This window comes from Neophocaena asiaeorientalis, unplaced genomic scaffold (assembly GCF_003031525.2).
Source record: "Neophocaena asiaeorientalis asiaeorientalis breed wild unplaced genomic scaffold, Neophocaena_asiaeorientalis_V1.1 scaffold166, whole genome shotgun sequence".
NCBI lineage: Eukaryota > Metazoa > Chordata > Mammalia > Artiodactyla > Phocoenidae > Neophocaena > Neophocaena asiaeorientalis.
In genome coordinates, this window is record NW_020174933.1 from 1,742,595 (window position 1) to 1,759,958 (window position 17,364).

Consider the following 17,364-nt stretch of genomic DNA (forward strand, 5'->3'; position numbering starts at 1 on the left):
CCTCAAAGCTAGCTGTTGGCAGGGTCCTGCTGAATTTTGGGGAAACTTACACCAAATTTTATCACCAAGTATATCAGATGGCTCTGAAGTTTGAGAAGAAACAAAACAAAAGCAACCTTGATTAGGTTCTTTAGTTCTGAGTCTAACCTATCACTTATCTGCCACACTAAGGAAAAAAGGAAAAGGAGGATAGTGGAAAATAAATGAGAATATTAGAGGGATTCTCTGGAACACTCAGCACCCAGTCAGAAAGGACAGCCCCTAAATCACATGCACCAATAAAACACTTCAGAGCTGCTGGTTGCTCTGAAGTGAAATGTATAGAAATATTTGAAATTAGTTGACTCATGGTTTTATACTTTCGTCCATTCATTCACTCATTAACGAGCATTCACGCCCAGACATTGGGCTAGGCCTAGGGGATACATGTGTGACTAATATTGTTCAGTAAATAATAAGTATCTCATCTGTAAGTTCCATGAGACCAAGTCTCTCTTTTTTTTTTTTTTTCCTGATAGATCTCTGAGACTGGCATAGTATGTGACAGAAAGTATGTCCCCTGAGAGAGAGATTGTGATGCAAAGAGAAAGAGAACCAGAAAATGAGAGCAGGAGAAAGGTGAGTTTCATCCCCAGGATCTAGGAAAACACCTGGTCCAGAGTAGAGGCTCAGTGAAGTTGGCTATTATTTATAAATGTAGTGGAATTAACATGATTTACTCCCGAAGCATTGACTACACTGTATGACTCGAGTTATTCATGTTCAGGCTGGACAAAAAGATCTTAACACAAACAGTCTATGCTTCTATTGATATTTGCTTAGAGGCAGTAGGCAACTACTCTGCTTCATGATACGTTTTTGTATATGCACGAATATGCTTTGGCAAAATCATTTAACTAGACCTCTTCTAAGGAAGGTTGTAAAGAAGATAAAGAAAACTCTAACCGAATACAAAGGAGAACTGCTAGTCCTGTGTGAAATGCAGGGTAGAAAGATGCAAGGGGGAAGGTGGGACCTTCAATGGGATTTAAAAATTTTGTCTAAGCTGAATTCCCAGAACACAATCCGTCCATTGCATAAATATTTATTGAGGCTTTGCTGCGTTGAAGGCATTAAGCTAGAAGGGACGGACCCTGCGCTCAAAGATCCTGTGGCTGAAAAGGACCCAGACAGAGGATGAGATGCACTGGGAAGGGCTGTGAGAGCAGAAGGCGCTAAAGTGCTCAGGGCACAGCCCCCAACCCGGCCAGGTGGCCAGTGGCCAGAGGAGGATTTCCAGAGGAGGTGATCCCTCAGCCAGATTTTTTAAAGAGTAAGATGCAATGAAATAAGTAAAAGTAAGCCAAGCCGGAAACAAGCAGACAAAGCAGGAGATGGTTGTCGACTGGGGGAAAAAAAAAGCACAGCTGAAAAGTTAAGAATTATGTTTTATTCAGCAGCCTTGCTTAGGATTTAAGCCTGGGAGGCAGTCTGTCATAGTTCTGAAAGACTGCTCGGAAGAGGTAAGGGAGGAACCAGGATGTATGGGAGCTTTTGCGGACAAACCAAAAAGCAGGTAGAATATCAAAAGATTACTGTTAATTAAAGAAAACCAGACATCTCAAGTTAATGAATTAAGTGCTTTTCTATGTATGGGGAAGATGCAAGTCTGGACTCACTGAAATCATTCCTTCCATGTGCACCTTAACTATCTGGGGCCAGTGTCCTGTTTTCTCCACCCTGAATCCCCTCAGGGTGCACAGTCAGGGGCAACTGCAGTGGCTGGCGGCTTGATGGCCACAACATCCTTTGTTGACTGATATGGCAGGATCCACAGGGCATCCCAGAATAGAAAAGAGCACAGACCACAGCCCGGGGAGGGGAGCTGGTGGAGTAAGAGCAGGTTTGGGAAACTTCAGAGGAGCTTTATATGACCAACCACTGGGAAGAAGGGGGCCAGTGGGACACATGGGCAGAGACAAGATTAGGGAGGGCTTGGGCGGGGCCAGGCTAAGGAGACTGGGTCTTCTCCTGGAGATAACAGGAAGTTTCTCTCACATGCTGAGTTAGCACAAAAACACAGGCTGGTGGCAAATAGGAAGCAGGTCTTGCAAAACTAACTCCTTCTAAAGCATGGATGCAGACCACTTATAAGATCAGAGTTCATTCATCTCAAAAATATGGTTTGAGCACTTGGGTAAGTAATATGGATGAGTAAGACACGTGCTTCAAGGACATTCAATCCAGGAAGGGAAAGTAGAGTCCTGAATTGCTGTTGTCACAAGAGGAATACAAATAAAGAGTGTTGGTTTTCCGAACTAAGAAGGAATTCCCTCCGGCTGGATGATCAGGAAATGCTTCATGGAGAAGAGGACTTGGAGGTTCTACCTTAAGGTGATGGTTCTCAAGCCTCAGTGTGTGTCAGAATTACCCGGAAGGCTTAACCATGATGGGTCGCCCACCCAGAGTTTCTGATTCACTAGATCAGGAGTGAGGCCGCCAAATTGACGAACAGCTCTCATAAGTCCCCAGGTGATGCTGATGCGGCTGGTCCAGGGACAAGGCTTTGGAGACTCTTCGCCCTATGTGACAGTTACGGACTGCTCAAATAGAGATGAGGCTGTGGGCATCCCATGAAGAGGAAACCGTGTATGTAAAGGCACGTGGCTAGAAAAGCAAGGCTGTGTCCTGATTACAGTCAAGTTGGGGTAGAATATAAGATCTATGAGTATATAAGATACCATCAGGCACAACAAACTTGATAAGTTAATTACCCAATCACCTCCAGTCAGCTGAGAGCAATTGTGCTAGAATAGTTATCAAGCATAAGGCAATGGCCAAGTCTATCCTTCAACTGTCCTGGCTCACCTGGTTTGCCCTGCTCTGAACTGAAACAGCCATTAGTACCAGTCAACTCAGCCATTGTATGTATTACCAATCCTTTTCATCTAAACAAAAAGGAATTTAAAAATCCCTTTAGTTTAGCCAAACCAAGATTGGAATGTTTAAAAGGACTTTTAACAAGGAAAGAAAAATTATAAAAGTAAAGAAACAGAGGCATTCGCGTACATTGAGTTCTCATGTCATTTAAAAAAAAAAAAAAGAAAAAAGCCCCAAACAAAGATTAATTTGGCTGATGCAGTTTTACATGGTTTGCAAGGTGTTTTGAGTTGAATTGTGCCTAAAGGTACATTGAAGTCCTAGCCCAGTGAATGTGACTGTGTTCGCCTCTTGGTGGGTGTTGAACCAAAAGACACAGCCAAGCCAGAGATTGAGAGAAGGAACGATTTATTATTACTTGCAGCAATAGAGAACACCAGGCATCCTTCCCAAAGCAGTGTCTCCCTGAACAGCCAAATTGGGGAAGTTAAGCTAAGGGCACATGCATATTCATGAAGGGGATTGAGCAGAGGAGAACTCAGCATAAAATTGAGGCAGAGGTTGACAGAGTCCAAACTTCAGTTGATTGAAGTCAGGAGGGTCGACATCACCATTCCGTCCTCCACCTGGTTGGGGGCCTTAGTTTCTGCAGAACTCAAAGACAAGTGTCAGATTGTTATGTATATCCCTTGAGGAGGAACTAGGCCTCTGCTTCAGTCATTGCACTCTGGTTTGACTGCCTTTTCTCTGTTCCCGCATTCCTTTGTTCCTTAAAATCTTTGATTACTGAGACCTGTTCAAGGGCAGGCATTGCAGCCAGGCTTAGAACACAAAAGGGCTTAGGCCAAAAGGGCTTCTCATTTCAAGAAAGCCGTTCCTGGTTCTCTTTCTCTGGGAACCCCCTAACCAGATGTGACCTTATTTGGAAATGGGGTGTTTATGGAGGTAATCAAATTAAAATGGGGTAATTAGTGTGGACTCCCATCCAATACGATTGGCATCCCTTTGAGCCTAATTCAGGAGGGGGGCATGCATGTCAGTAGACACTGTACAGGCCAGAAATCTCACACCAGCTGTACCTGTAAATGCCCACCTCAAAGTCCTTAATTTTAGTTCTTTTTCTTTCTTTAGCAGTTTACTACCTCTTTCTTAATCACCTAACTACTTACTTAACTACTCTTCCACTTCAGGAGAGAGGTAGCCAGTACCTTGCCATTCCTCTCAAAGTCCAAAAGCCCATTCAGCTGGGGCCCCTCCTGCCTGAGGAAGGAGGAAGGATCGTTTCCCCTACTGGCGGTGGTCGTGGTGACAGCAGGAGAGGCAGACAAAATGAGAGCAAGTCGGGGCTGGGCAGCCAGGGCAGAGGGTTGCCTGGCCCAGGCGGGAAGGAGGACGTCGAGAGAAGACCTGGGGCTGGGACTCATCACCTCACAGCTGACTCAGGCTCGCACTTTGTTTTTGCTTGCTGAGAAGGAAAGCCATGTAAGTACTTGCAGTACAGTGTCAGACGTCTTCCTTCAGAAGAGAAGTGTCCTATTTCCACCACTCGCCGAGAACAGCTGGGTGCCCCCTAATTACTGATTAGCACACACAATGGTCTAATCGGTCCTCCATATTTGAGGGGTACTTTTGATTATTGCTTTTTCACACTTGATGAGAGTTTCCTGGGGCTTTGTTTATGTGATACCCCACCTTCCAGTCAGGAGGGCACACTCCAGTCACGGCAAGGGAACCGCTGTCCACACCAGGTCTGAAGGAACATGTGTCCAACGGCCAGAAAGCAGTAACAACCCTGGTATCTTTCAAAACGCAGCCAGTCTCTAAAGAAATCGCCATGTGTGCCCATTTCCAATAAAGGGAGCATTAGTAAACTGGGCATAGCTATACCCTTGTTCTTTAGTTTAAATCGAAACATTCAAATGTAACTCAGAGAAGGTATGCCCAGAGTGAGCAAGGTTTTCAGAAATCAGACTTTGCCTTTGCCCAGTAGCACAGGCTCTCCTTGCCCTCCCATGTCTCGGGGACACTCGGGGGCCAGTCCAGTGAATAAGGAATTAGCAGTGTGTGAGTCAGGGTTCTCCAGAGAAACAGAACAAGTAGGGGATAGAGGTGTATAGATATATATTTATTATGAGGAATTTGCTCACATGTTTATGGAGGCTGAGAAGTCCCACAGTCTGCTGTCTACAAGCTGGGGACCCTGGAAAGCCAGGGTTATAATATAGTCCTTTGGTAGGTGACACAAAGTGTATCCTTAAATATGCCTATAAAACGTGAGTCAAATGAACACTGCAGTGATGGCAGCGCTTTTGATAAGTCTACAATTTATGTGATTTGTATTCTACCTGCAATCCCACTAAAATTATTATTTTTTACTTTTTTATTTTTTCCTTAATATTTATTTATTTATTTTTGGCTGCATCGGATCTTAGTTGCGGCACCCGGGATCTTTCATTGTGGCACACAGGCTCTTCGTTGTGGTGCATGGGCTTCTCTCTAGTTGTGGCACGCATGCTCCAGAGCACGTGAGCTCTGTAGTTGTGGCGTGAGGGCTCAGTAGTTGTGGCACACGGGCTTAGTTGCCCTGCGGCATGTGGCATCTTTTCCCCTGACAAGGAATTGAACTGGCTTCCCCTGCATTGCAAGACCGATTCTTAACCACTGGACCACCAGGGAAGTCCCCCACTAGAATTGTTTTTAAACGGGCAGATGGTTTTAATATAAGAGAATACTAAGAGCAGCCTTTGCCCTTCCAGATTCAAAGGGCAGAGAGTTACTTTTGAGATAATCGGGGCTCCTTGAGGTGGACCGCACATTATCAGTGCACTTTCTCTCCCGAAACCGAGTCGTGTCGTTGAATAAAGATGTCCTCAGAGGATTTAGTGCAGAAGTGAGTGTGAACTCACCTCATCTCAGCCCTGCTGGTGTATCTTGGGATTCACCCTTGACCCTCTACATCAGCGTGACTGGTGTGAGCCTGGGTGGACTTCCAGATATCACAACATAGTTCCAGACTTTTATGTTTGTTTCTCAGCTGTATAAACACATACCCTCACAAGGGAATGCAACCCCAGAAGTACAGGCTGCTCTTCAGACTCGGCACTGAGCAAAGGAGGCCATTGCTTGGCACTTGCTTTCTTTTCACCTCCCATCTCACCTTTATTTCCCAAGCACATAGACTTGTCTTGTTAATGTTAGTGACAATTTAACAAGTCACGGTTATGCAGCAAGGTTTGTATAATAAGCACTATCCATACATAATTTAATTGAACACAAACCTGTTCGTTATAATAATACCTCCCCTGTGAGGTAGGTGTTATTATCCCCATTTTCAAGATGTAAAAATTGTAACTCATTGACAGAGATCACTGAGCTAGTAATGACTCAGAATTTATACCCAGATTCACCCATTGCCAAAAATCCATATAACCATATTCTATACTGCCTCCAAGTTTTAGCAAAATAGGTAAACTTCCCTTGGTTTTTCAATACTTTAGGGAGCAACATTCCTAAGCCCAGTGGGGAGACTGGCCATTCAGCTCCTGAGCCATCACACACAAGTCCAACCCTCATCCTATTTTTTATTGAATGAAAGATTCTTGAAATTCTATAGTGCTTTACAGTTTTCAAAAGTTTCACACAGATGATTTCATATAATCTCATAATAACCTTTTTCCCCCTACCCCTATCTTGCCCCTCCCTCCTTCCCCCTCCCCACTGGTAACCACTCGTTTGTTCTCTATATCTGTGAGTCTGTTTCTCTTTTGTTTTATTCACTAGTTTGTTATATTCCTCTTCATTCTTATACTTATTCACACGTATAATGACTTGAAGAGAAAACACCTAAATATTATGAGTTTGAGCTCATCACAAAGGAAATGAATCTGTACCAGTGAGGTTGGGAAACCACATTTTCAAGGGGGTTAGCCTTAGGACATGGCCACTAATGAAAGCACATTCATTGATTCATTGTTTCCCCAGTAAACACTGAGGACACACTGTCTAAGGCTTTCAGGATGCAATGAAAAAACATCGGTCCCTGCCCTCAAGTGCTTCTAGTAGGGACACTGAGTAAATAAGAGGCCATTAAAATCCAATGTGGTAAGTCCTATGAGTAAGTAAATGGGATGTGATGGGCTAGTGGCCAAACCCAAACCAGACAGAGGTGCTGGAAAGCCACATCCCATCCCCGAGGGCAGAGTCCAGCATTTCCTCAGTGTTGTTTGTCACCACATGGTTAAATGAGTTGTGCAGTTTCCCCGGGGAAGACACATGCTTATTCGCTTTTATTAGTTGAAGAGAATTATAGATACCTGGTTACACGTTCTCAGTGCTCTGACAAAGATTCTTAGTCAACTTGGGAAAATTGTTCCTATCAGAAATATTAGGCTAAATACAATCAAAAGAACACAGCTGCCGGGAGATATTCCCAGTTTACAGATGAGAATACTGAGATTCTGAGAGGTAGTAACTTACCCAGTTCATACAGCTCATAAGTGGCAGAGCTAGGATTTACACCCAGATATGCAAGCTTCTAAAGGAAGGTCAATAAGCTAGTAAATTAAGTGCTACACTGAGCAACCGGGAGACAGCCTCTCTCAGCTAAAAGGCACCACGTTGTTTCTGGGCTCTGAAGACCACCTGATTTCGATGTTTAAAGCACTGCAGCTGCAGACTGTGGCCTAAAGTGAATGAAGCTGGAGGAATCACCCTTTCCAAAGGAGTGCCACCTGCATGCTACATAGATGTGCACCTGAAACGAGCTTTCCCTCTGTATATAAAGGGCATGGGGAGCGCGGGCTCTTGGGAGAGGAAGTGCAGGACAGGAAGCGCGGTCAGTCAGGCTCCCGGTGACGCTGCTATGTGGCTGCTGCAATCCCTCTGGCTCTGGTTTCCGCTGTCTGTTGCTCTGAGTGGTCAGCATGAGCCCAAGGCACCAGGTTATCCCGGTGGGCTCCGCTGTGGGCTAAGGGGCTTTCAGTTCACCATAAACCTCAGCCAGGAGACAGCACCCCCTCCTGCACTAATAGCTTGGGGTAGGTTTGAAGGCTGAGCCAGGCAATGGCATGTCTCCTCTACTGCCTAGAACTGCCCTCTGCTTCCTGTCCTAATGCTTCCCCCCTTTGCTAAACTCTGTCGCTTCTCTCTATAGAACGAATCTTTTAAAATGTAGCTTTGCTTCTGAATCTGATTCCCCTTTTGTTCCTCTTTTCTTGGCAGCTATCCCTGGGGTCTAAGGCAAAGCTGGCAGTCCTTTCCCAGCACTGGTGATGGTGGTGACCGACCATCTGTGCTTTCCCCCCTTCCCCGCCCCCAGATAATCGTGGGCTGCCGCACAGGCTGCAGAATGACTCTGAGTGTGGGACCTGGGTCAGCGAGGGCCCTGGCAGCTCCCTGGTGGTGGACGTGTCCTACAGCGGCTGCTATGTCACTGAGTGGGTGAGTACGACCCAGCCCTCAGGAACGCTGAGACACTTGTGCCACCATCCAGGCTGACTTCCGGGGCCTGTCTCTCCAGGACTCCCACTACATCATGCCTGTTGGAGTTGAAGGAGCAGATGCGGGTGGACGCAGGACAGTTACAGAGACAAAGCTGTTCAGGTGTCCTGTGGATCTCCCAGGTAAGAGCTGGAAAATTCCAGGTTCTGGGTGGTATGGAGCTGCCTGGAAGATGCCCTCAGGCATCTTCTACCTGCTGTGTGCAGTGCCCCCAGGCACCCGTGGAGGACTATCTTCTAACTCTCCCCTCCACAGGAGACCTTAGGCTAACCACCACCTGAGCGATGACTTGGGGCCCAGGCACTGTGGGTGGTGCTGCACGTGTCACCTATAATCCCAGCCCAGCGCTGTGAGCCCTATTGATGGCCCCCAGCAGGGAGCTTACCAAGTGCCCGTCACTGGTAGGTGGCAGAGCTGGGATTCAACCAAGAGTTATCCCAGGACCAGAGCTCCCCCCGCCTTGAAGGGTAGGGAAGGAAGCTGAAGTTATCAAGGAGACTCGGCAAATGCCTTCAGGAAGCAGATTGCGCTGAGAATAGGGCTCAGTCTCTTTAGCTAGGGACGCTACTCAATTACTTAACTGGGTAATTAATAGGAAGTATGACACCAACTCAACTCCAGCAAATCTTGCCTTGCCACCTGAGAGCCCTACCTCAGTCATAAGAGTCGAACTTGTAATTCTTCACACCTGCCTTGTTAGGCTATAGCCACTGGGGTAATACTGATAAAATACAGGATCGTAGGCCCCACTCCCCACCTACTGAATCAGAACTGCATTTCAAAATGATGGTAATTTGAAATACACTAAGATTGAGAAGTGCCTTTTAAAGAACACAATTAAGGGGCTTCCCTGGTGGTGCAGTGGTTGAGAGTCCGCCTGCCGATGCAGGGGACAATTTACATTTGGTAGTGTATATATGTCAGCACTACCCTCTCACTTCATCCCAGCTTACCCTTCCCCCTCCCCGTGTCCTCATAGTCCATTCCCTACGTCTGCTTCTTTATTCCTGTCCTGCCCCTAGGTTCATGAGAACCATAAGAATTCTTTACTTGAATAAAAAAAAGTTGAGTCTCACTGCTTCTTCCAATCTTATTGGTATTTCTTCTTCCAAAGAGGACTCCTTTCAGGGGACTCCTATAAGGTGATCTAATAGTTAATTTTCTAACTCAGTTATAATCTCTATTATGTACATATCTCTTTCAATCACATAGATATCTATGGGAATTGAATGTTAATGCTTTATAATGAAATGGCCTCTTCTTAAAGACCAAACTTTGTTACTTAGTGTTGCTCTTCTCTGCAAAATCTAGCCCTAGACATCCCAAATGCTGGCCTTTGCGACTCTATCCCAGTGTGGGACAGACTGCCATGTGCTCCTTCACCCATCACTCAAGGAGACTGTAAGCAGCTAGGCTGCTGCTACGATTCTGAAGAGGCCAATTCCTGTTACTACGGAAACACAGGTGAGTCACTATATCTTTGAAATCAGCTGAAGAAAAGTGCCTGCAATTACCACTAACTAAACCCAGAGGAGGGTTTTCTCCCCCACCCCCATCCAGAAGGCAAATACTAAAGATGACCAGAGGTTGATGTATAAGCAACACCTCCTAGAACACTTGACCGTAAGTGACAGAGCTTTCTACAACCTTCCACTGTCTGTTCTCCTAGAATCCAATGTAAAGCAAGTAACTCTCAATGAACTCAAGAAGCTAAGTCTGTGTGCAAGATGCTAGTTGACAGAAACGTAACCAATTCCCAAGAAAGAGCCACTGGTGGCTGATTGTCTAGAGAGCTTTATTTCAAAAGATGATTATTTGTCCCAAACCATGCTCCAAGTTTTTCCCATAAAAAAAAAGAGACCCTCATTAAACACCTAGATGCCACACTCAATTCTATGCTCTGAATTCTAGCTGATCAGTAAAACAAAGCAGGTACGGCTATCCCCATTCTACAGATGAAGTTGATGCAAGGAGGTTAAATACTCTGCTTGAGGCCACACAGTAAGTGGTGGAGGCAAGATTCAAACCCAAGTGGCCATCCAGAGCCTTGATGAAGCTCTGGATGGCTGAACCTGCATATGGTCACTAGCTGGGAATGCAGCTTTTCTAGGAGGCGGGGGAGAGGAGGGCGGGGAATTTAAAAGAACTAAACTAAATAATTAGACTCTTGTCTGGCTGGCTCAGTAACAAGCGAGATGACCTGCCTTCAGCACAGTTGCTCTGGTGTTTCAGTGACCGCACGCTGTACCCAGGACGGCCACTTCTCCATCGCTGTGTCTCGGAATGTGACCTCACCCCCACTGCTGCTGAATTCTGTGCACTTGGCCTTCAGGAATGACAGTGAATGTAAACCTGTGATGGCAACACACACCTTTGTCCTGTTCCAGTTTCCGTTTACTGCCTGTGGTACTACAAAATGGGTGAGAAGAGCTGACCTTGGGCTCTGTTCCTGACTTGAAGTTGGGTAGGAATGCCCTAGTGATGGGGGGAGAACTGGAATGGCTTAGCCGTGACTATTGCTTGGTGTGTAGGATGGTCTCTAGGACAGAGAGGGCTTCATCACTGAGAAAGCCGAAACCTCCCCAGGGCACTCGGCTAAGTCATCCCACCTGCACTCCAGCGAGGGGCTAGCACCCCTTACCACACTGTAGAAGAACCAGTAACAGGTTCTTCCCACTGCACTGCCCTGGGAAACGAGCAGGGAGGTCAGCTGAGATCAGTAGTATTTCTGGCTGCCTCATCTGAGTACTCATAAGCCTCTTCCTGTCCCTTTGTCCTGAAAGTAAGGTGAAGTGATAAGTTGCCAGCTAGTCAATGCCACCTGCTCTTGCCTCCACTCATGTTGTGAAAAATGCAATCTATGATAGGGCAGCCTTGCTGAGCACTGAACCAAAGCAAGTTATGAGTGAAGCAGCATCTGGCTTGCAGGAGTGACAAGACTTCTTTACCTGCCCTTGTAGGTCACTGGAACCCAGGCAGTGTACGAAAACGAGCTGGTTGCAACTCGGGATGTGAGAACTTGGAGCCATGGTTCTATCACCCGAGACAGTATCTTCAGGTAAGGGTCTTAGTTAACCTGACCTTACTTGACCAGAATGCCTGACTTCCCTTCTCACATAAAGCAGGAGTTCTAGAGTAAACATGAATCCAGAAATGACCATCTCCTCATGACAGGAGAATCTCAGCTGCCTTGCTTGTCCAATCTCACTGACCATTATTTGATCCAGTAGCCCTGCATTACTGCCACCAACTTGATCTAAGTCTCTAACTTAGCTGACTTCTAATTCACTTCACCGGGTCTTTTGTCTCTCACTCTGGTCTCTTCCTTCTACCCCCACTGTTTAAGCTGTAGCGAAATGAATCCCTTTAAAACCTTAGCATACTTAAAGCTTTCTCTTGGTCTTCCTAGAGCTGAAGCTTAATGTCATGAGCATAGCTTGCAGGGCCCTGCATGGAACTGCTACTTCTCCAGCCTAACCTTTCTCAGTCCTTCCCTCACTATTCCCTAACCCCAGACTGTGCTTCTAGAGTATTCAGTGGCCCTCAGACTTCTTGCCTCCATACTTTACTCTCATCTATCTCTGTAACTTTTATCAAATCCCCTGCAACATCTTCCCTGACTACCCCCTCCTCAGAAGGTACGTTCTTCTCATAGTACCATATCTATTTCTTAATTGAAGTATAGTTGATTTACAATGTTTTAACTTCTGCTGTACAGCAAAGTGATTCGGTCATATATTTTTTTCATATTTTCCATTATGGTTTGCTACAGGATATGGAATATAGTTCCCTGTGCTGTACAGTAGGACCTTATTTATCCAGTCTCTATGTAATAGTTAGCATCTGCTAATCCCAAACTCCCAATCCATCCTTCCCCCATGCCCTCTCCCCCTTGGCAACCACAAGTCTGTTCTGTCTGTGAGTCTGTCTCTGTTTCATAGATAAGTTCATTTGTGTCCTATTTTAGATTCCACATGTAAGTGATATCATATGATATTTGTCTTTGTGTCTGATTTCACTTAGTATGACCATCTGTGGGTCCATCCATGTTGCTGCAACTGGCATCATTTCATTCTTTTTTATGGCTGAGTAGTGTTCCATTGTATCTACCACACCTTTATCCATTCATCTGTTGACCATATCTGTTTCTTGTATGGTTTTTATATCAAACTCTCAAACACTGATCTTGTTGACATATCAGTCTCCCCAATGATAGCTCTCACAAGGCCAGAACCACACAACACGTTTATAAACTTGTTCTAACACCTATCACTTAATGGTTCCTCAAACCTTAAAGAGGTGACATGGTCCACCCACCCAAGATAGTAGCTAAAATCTTATTGTTCTGCAGGCTTCGAATCAGCTGTAGCTACTCTGTAAGCAGCAATGCTCTTCCAGTGAATGTCCAGGTGTTTACTGTCCCGCCACCCCTTCCTAAGACCCAGCCTGGACACCTCACTCTGGAACTTCAGATTGCCAAAGGTAAGACCCTCTTTCGTGGAGAATCTGGCCTCTAGACCAAGTCTTGTCACTCCTCTGGGCGTCAAGACCCTACCTTGGTAACAAGATATGTGCCAGAGGTGTTTATGTGGGTGATGGTCTATCTCAAGCCACCAGAGGTTCTAAGCTTTTTACTACTTCAATTTGTTTTGGCCTCTTGCAGACAAACACTATAGTTCCTACTACACTGCTAGTGACTACCCAGTGGTGAAGTTGCTTCGGGATCCCATCTACGTGGAAGTCTCCATCCAACACAGAACAGACCCCAGTCTAGAGCTGCACCTACACCAGTGTTGGGCCACACCCAGCACAAACACCCTGCTCCAGCCCCAGTGGCCCATGCTGGTAAATGGGTAAGTGGCTTTTTCCTGCACCTGTGTTTAAACACCCTCCACGGAGCCCATCTTGACTGCCAGATATCCTTGCTTAGATGCCCCTACACTGGAGACAACTATCAGACCAAACTGATCCCTGTCCAGAGAGCCTTGGACCTGCCGTTTCCTTCTCACTACCAGCGCTTCAGCATTTCCACCTTCAGTTTCGTGGACTCAGTGGCAAAGCAGGCACTCAAGGGACCGGTATGATGCCACCTTCTGTGTTCTTCAGCAGGGCTCTAAACCCCCCAGCTCAAGTGTTTTCACACCGTCTCACTCTTCAGCCGAAGTGGCCCTTAAACATTGGTTGTTGGTAGCGCTTTGGAGCAATCAAGGGATGCGAATGGCATGTGTGACATGTCAACTAGAATCGAGTATTTTAGTGATTCTGTGATGTCAGCTTGGTTTTTCAGGATTTTCTGAAACTTCTTGATTTCTTCCTGGGGGAGACAAAGCAGGTTTGAAGACTTACCATGATGTGTTGTACCACGATCCCAATTCTTTTGGCTCCCAGGTGTATCTGCACTGCAGTGCATCGGTCTGCCAGCCTGCTGGGACACCATCCTGTGTGACAACCTGTCCTGCCAGACGTAAGTTTCCAAGCTGTCTACACCAGAGGACAGATTTCAGTGTATTTGTATGTCATTTGTATTTCAGATCAAACCTTCTTTAGCCTGTGGCAAATGAGTCAAACCAAAGATTTATCTTATTAATGAAGCTTCCTTAAGTACTTTCACGATGCAGTAGAACAGAAATACAGCTAGTTTCCTAGAATTCCAGGCCTTCTAAATATAAGCTATAAATTCTGAAAACTCGCAGCTTTAGCTTTTCTCCATATAAATTTTGACTTAGCCAGGAGTCAAATGGGTTCACAGCCTATAATCTAATAAAACATTTCTGGTCTATCCAGATATAAATGTAGACCTCTATACTTGCTTGAAGGCAGGTCTGGCAACAAGGCCTGAAGGCTTACACGTGGAATAGGATTGCAGACTTAGAGTTACGTGCTCTAATGATCAGGCCCAATGCTCGTACAGCTGTATACTCCACCTGATCCCACAGATCTTACCTGGCTCCTGAATCAATTGGGATTCATGACCCATGAAGCTTTAAGTCCCTTATGGCAAAAAAAAAAAACCCACTTCATAGTATTTTTCATAACTATCATCTAATAGATGAAATATTCAACATCCAACTGCAATGATACATACACTGGTATACATATATGTCTATAAAAACTAAAACTTTGAAAAGTTCAAAGATCTACAACTGGCAGTAGAAATAGGATTCAAACAGAGCTCTGCTGTTAGTGTCTTACCAGGTACCTTTATATCATAGGGTCTCAGTACTAAGGTACAACTGTTTAAGCATCTCTGTGTAAGAAGAATGACAGTTTGGGGATAGTCCAAAGTCATCATTTCTCTGGAAGTGTTAATACAAATGAGCAAGTCTGAGACTTTGTATTGAACACATTGAGGTTTTTCTTGAGGCCCACGGAGCAGAACTATCCATACCAAGCGATTTGGCACTATTTTAGACTCCTTAACCACTCCAACCACATGTACTAACAAATCCCTAACTCATCTCTCCAACAGGAAGAAGAAGCTCTGACATGCATTTTCAGAACAGCACTGCTAGCATTTCTAGCCAGGGTCCCATGATTTTACTCCAAGCCACTCAGGACTCCTCAGAAAAGCTCCATAAATACTCAAGTGAGTGGAAGGAGACCCCCGGGAGGTCCCGTATCTGAACCATTGGTCAAACCAAAGCTACTTGCTCACCCCTGCTTCCCTTACTGATTTGGTCAATGTGAACTTCAGAAGGAATTGTCTAGCTTTTTTTCCTGTAGCTCAAGACTGGCAGTCTTTATTGGGATGTAGAATCACTTGATTTTCAGCATGCATTAATCTACCTTTCCATCCTACAGGGTCTCCTGTAGACGCCCAAGCCCTGTGGGTGGCTGGCCTTTCTGGAACCTTAATCATTGGAGCCTCGTTAGTGTCCTACCTGGCCATCAGGAAACAGAGATGAGCTACTCAGACCAAATGTGTTAATAAAACCAGATTGCACTGCTAGCCTGTGCTCAGCTTCTCATTTGAAAGGTAAAAAGTAATTTCTTTACACTAGCTCATCTACTGTTAGCATCACCTCTTTCCAGCTTGGGGTAATTTTTTCTTCTGCAGCCCTCCTATCTTCTGAAGAGAACATTTCAGTAGAATTTCACAGTTGGTTGACAACTCAAGCAGAATCTATAAGGACTTAGTACCTCAGGCTTAGCAGATCTTTTACAGGTTTATGAGGGTGTAGAACGAAACTCTTCCACAAAGTTGATCAAACTTAGGTAGAACTAGTCTAGAGCTAGTCAAGAATCTTCTAGCTCAGGGGCCCCCAACCCCTGGGCCATGGACCCGTACCGGTCCTCAGCCTGTTAGGAACTGGGCCTCACAGCAGGAGATGAGCAGTGGGCAAGCGAATGAAGCTTCATCTGCCGCTCCCCCGTCGCTCCCCACTGCTGGCGTTACCATCTGAACCACCCCTCCACCACCCCCGTCTGTGGAAAAATTGTCTTCCATGAAACCGGTCCCTGGTGCCAAAAAAGGTTGGGGACCGCTGTTCTAGACCATTGGTTCTCCAACTTTCGTGTGCATCAGGACCAAAGGAGGGCTGATGGAAACAGTTACTGCCCCCACCCCCAGACTTTGATTAAGTAGGTCTGGGCTGAGGCTTATGAACTTGCATTTATCACCATTCCTCAGGTGATCCTGATCTTTCTATTCCAAGCATTACACTTGGAAAACTAATGCCTAAAAAAGTATCTGATCATGAATTGATCAACTGCGAGTAGCTTGATCAGAAGAGGCTTTGTTTTGCCCCAGAACCAGCAAGTAATTTCACAGTTTAGTAGCTCTTAAGATCAGTAGAAAAAACAGGAGAAGAATGAATTATCCTGACTTCTCAAGGTGAATGTCCTACTCAAAGAACTCTGGTAACTAACACTGTTAGCCAACCTCTGTGGATCTCCTCTGTCCCCAGTGGGGGAGCTATGAAAGTATGCCTGGTTAAATAAGATTAAGACCATTCATCTTCATGGAGCAACTTCCAGGTCACTTTGAGGTGCAAAGTTGCTTCTAGCTTGGAGTGCTTAGTAAAAAAGCTCCTTCCTGTATACAGCAACCTTGTGCAGTGTCCCCCTTGGAATCAAAATGGCTGTTAGAGCGCGGTGAACACGATGGTGTTACTGGCACGAGGTTATAAGAGACAGCGCGGCTTCTGCCTTGGATCATCTGCTCTGGAGAAGCTTGCTGTTATGCCGCAATAAGGATGCTGAAGCAGCCCTGTGCAGGAGGACTGAGGCCCCCCAGCCAAGAGCTGTGTGAATGAGCCTCCGTGGAAGCTGATCCTCTAGCCCTAGCCCACATCTAACCAAAACCTCATGAAAGACGGCACCAGAGCCACCCAGCTGAGCCACTTCCAAATACCTGCTCCACCACAACTATGAGAAATGATTAATATAAGCTACCACAGTTTGGGGTGACTATTTTTTTTTTAAGGCACAATAGATAGCTAAGCCAAACAGTCCTTAAACTTCTTTGTGAAGATGTCTTATCTTGGATATCAAGGAGTAGAACTGCACAAAGTGTATGGTTTGGCCGTTGCTTATGAAGTTAAAACATCTTCCAAAGTATTTCTAATAACACTCATACTAGCTTTGTAAAGAGTTTAAGTTGCTCTAAATCCCGTAAGGATAGGCGTCTGTTTTGGGGAGGTGAACAGTCGATAGTTTGTGTTATAGTCTAGTGTTGGCTCCTCCTCCTTAGCTTATGCCTAGTCCAGCCTATGGGGGCCCACAGCTGTCTCCTGTCCCCTCTGTCATCACTCTTTTTTATATAATTTTTATTGGTATAGTTGATTTACAATGTTGTACAGCAGAATGAATCTGTTATACATGTATCCACTTTTTTAGATTCTTCTCCCATATAAGCCGTTAGAGTATTGAGTAGAGTTCCCTGTGCTATACAGTAGGCCCTTATTAGTATCTATTTTATATATAGTAGTGTATGTGTGTGTCAATCCTGATCTTCCAATTTATCTCTCTCCCACTGTTAACCACCCCATAATCATAAGTTCCCTT

The 17,364-nt window shown here is 45.4% G+C and overlaps 1 protein-coding gene across 2 annotated transcripts; it reads left to right on the plus strand.

The window, feature by feature from the left end:
* The first annotated feature begins 7,717 nt into the window (after nt 1-7,717).
* On the plus strand, nt 7,718-15,308 carry ZP4 (zona pellucida glycoprotein 4). Of its 2 annotated transcripts, none has more exons than XM_024761498.1 (12): nt 7,718-7,895; nt 8,177-8,298; nt 8,378-8,480; nt 9,670-9,822; nt 10,591-10,778; nt 11,319-11,416; nt 12,710-12,840; nt 13,022-13,211; nt 13,289-13,436; nt 13,747-13,822; nt 14,828-14,944; nt 15,160-15,294. In XM_024761498.1, exons 1-12 carry the CDS (start codon nt 7,721-7,723, stop codon nt 15,261-15,263), a joined length of 1,605 nt encoding a protein of 534 aa, XP_024617266.1. In that variant the 5' UTR covers nt 7,718-7,720; the 3' UTR covers nt 15,264-15,294. The 2 variants fall into 2 exon arrangements, with proteins under 2 accessions (XP_024617266.1, XP_024617267.1); XM_024761499.1 differs by having other exon boundaries at nt 7,721-7,895; nt 9,676-9,822; nt 15,160-15,308.
* Nucleotides 15,309-17,364: the final 2,056 nt, after the last annotated feature.

Coding starts and splice junctions, on each gene's coding strand:
- ZP4 (XM_024761498.1), top strand. CDS start 7,721: ATGTGGCTGCTGCAATCCCTCTGGCTCTGGTTTCCGCTGTCTGTTGCT. Junction 11,417..12,709: donor ACCCGAGACAGTATCTTCAG/GTAAGGGTCTTA, acceptor ATTGTTCTGCAG/GCTTCGAATCAGCTGTAGCT. Junction 12,841..13,021: donor GGAACTTCAGATTGCCAAAG/GTAAGACCCTCT, acceptor GGCCTCTTGCAG/ACAAACACTATAGTTCCTAC.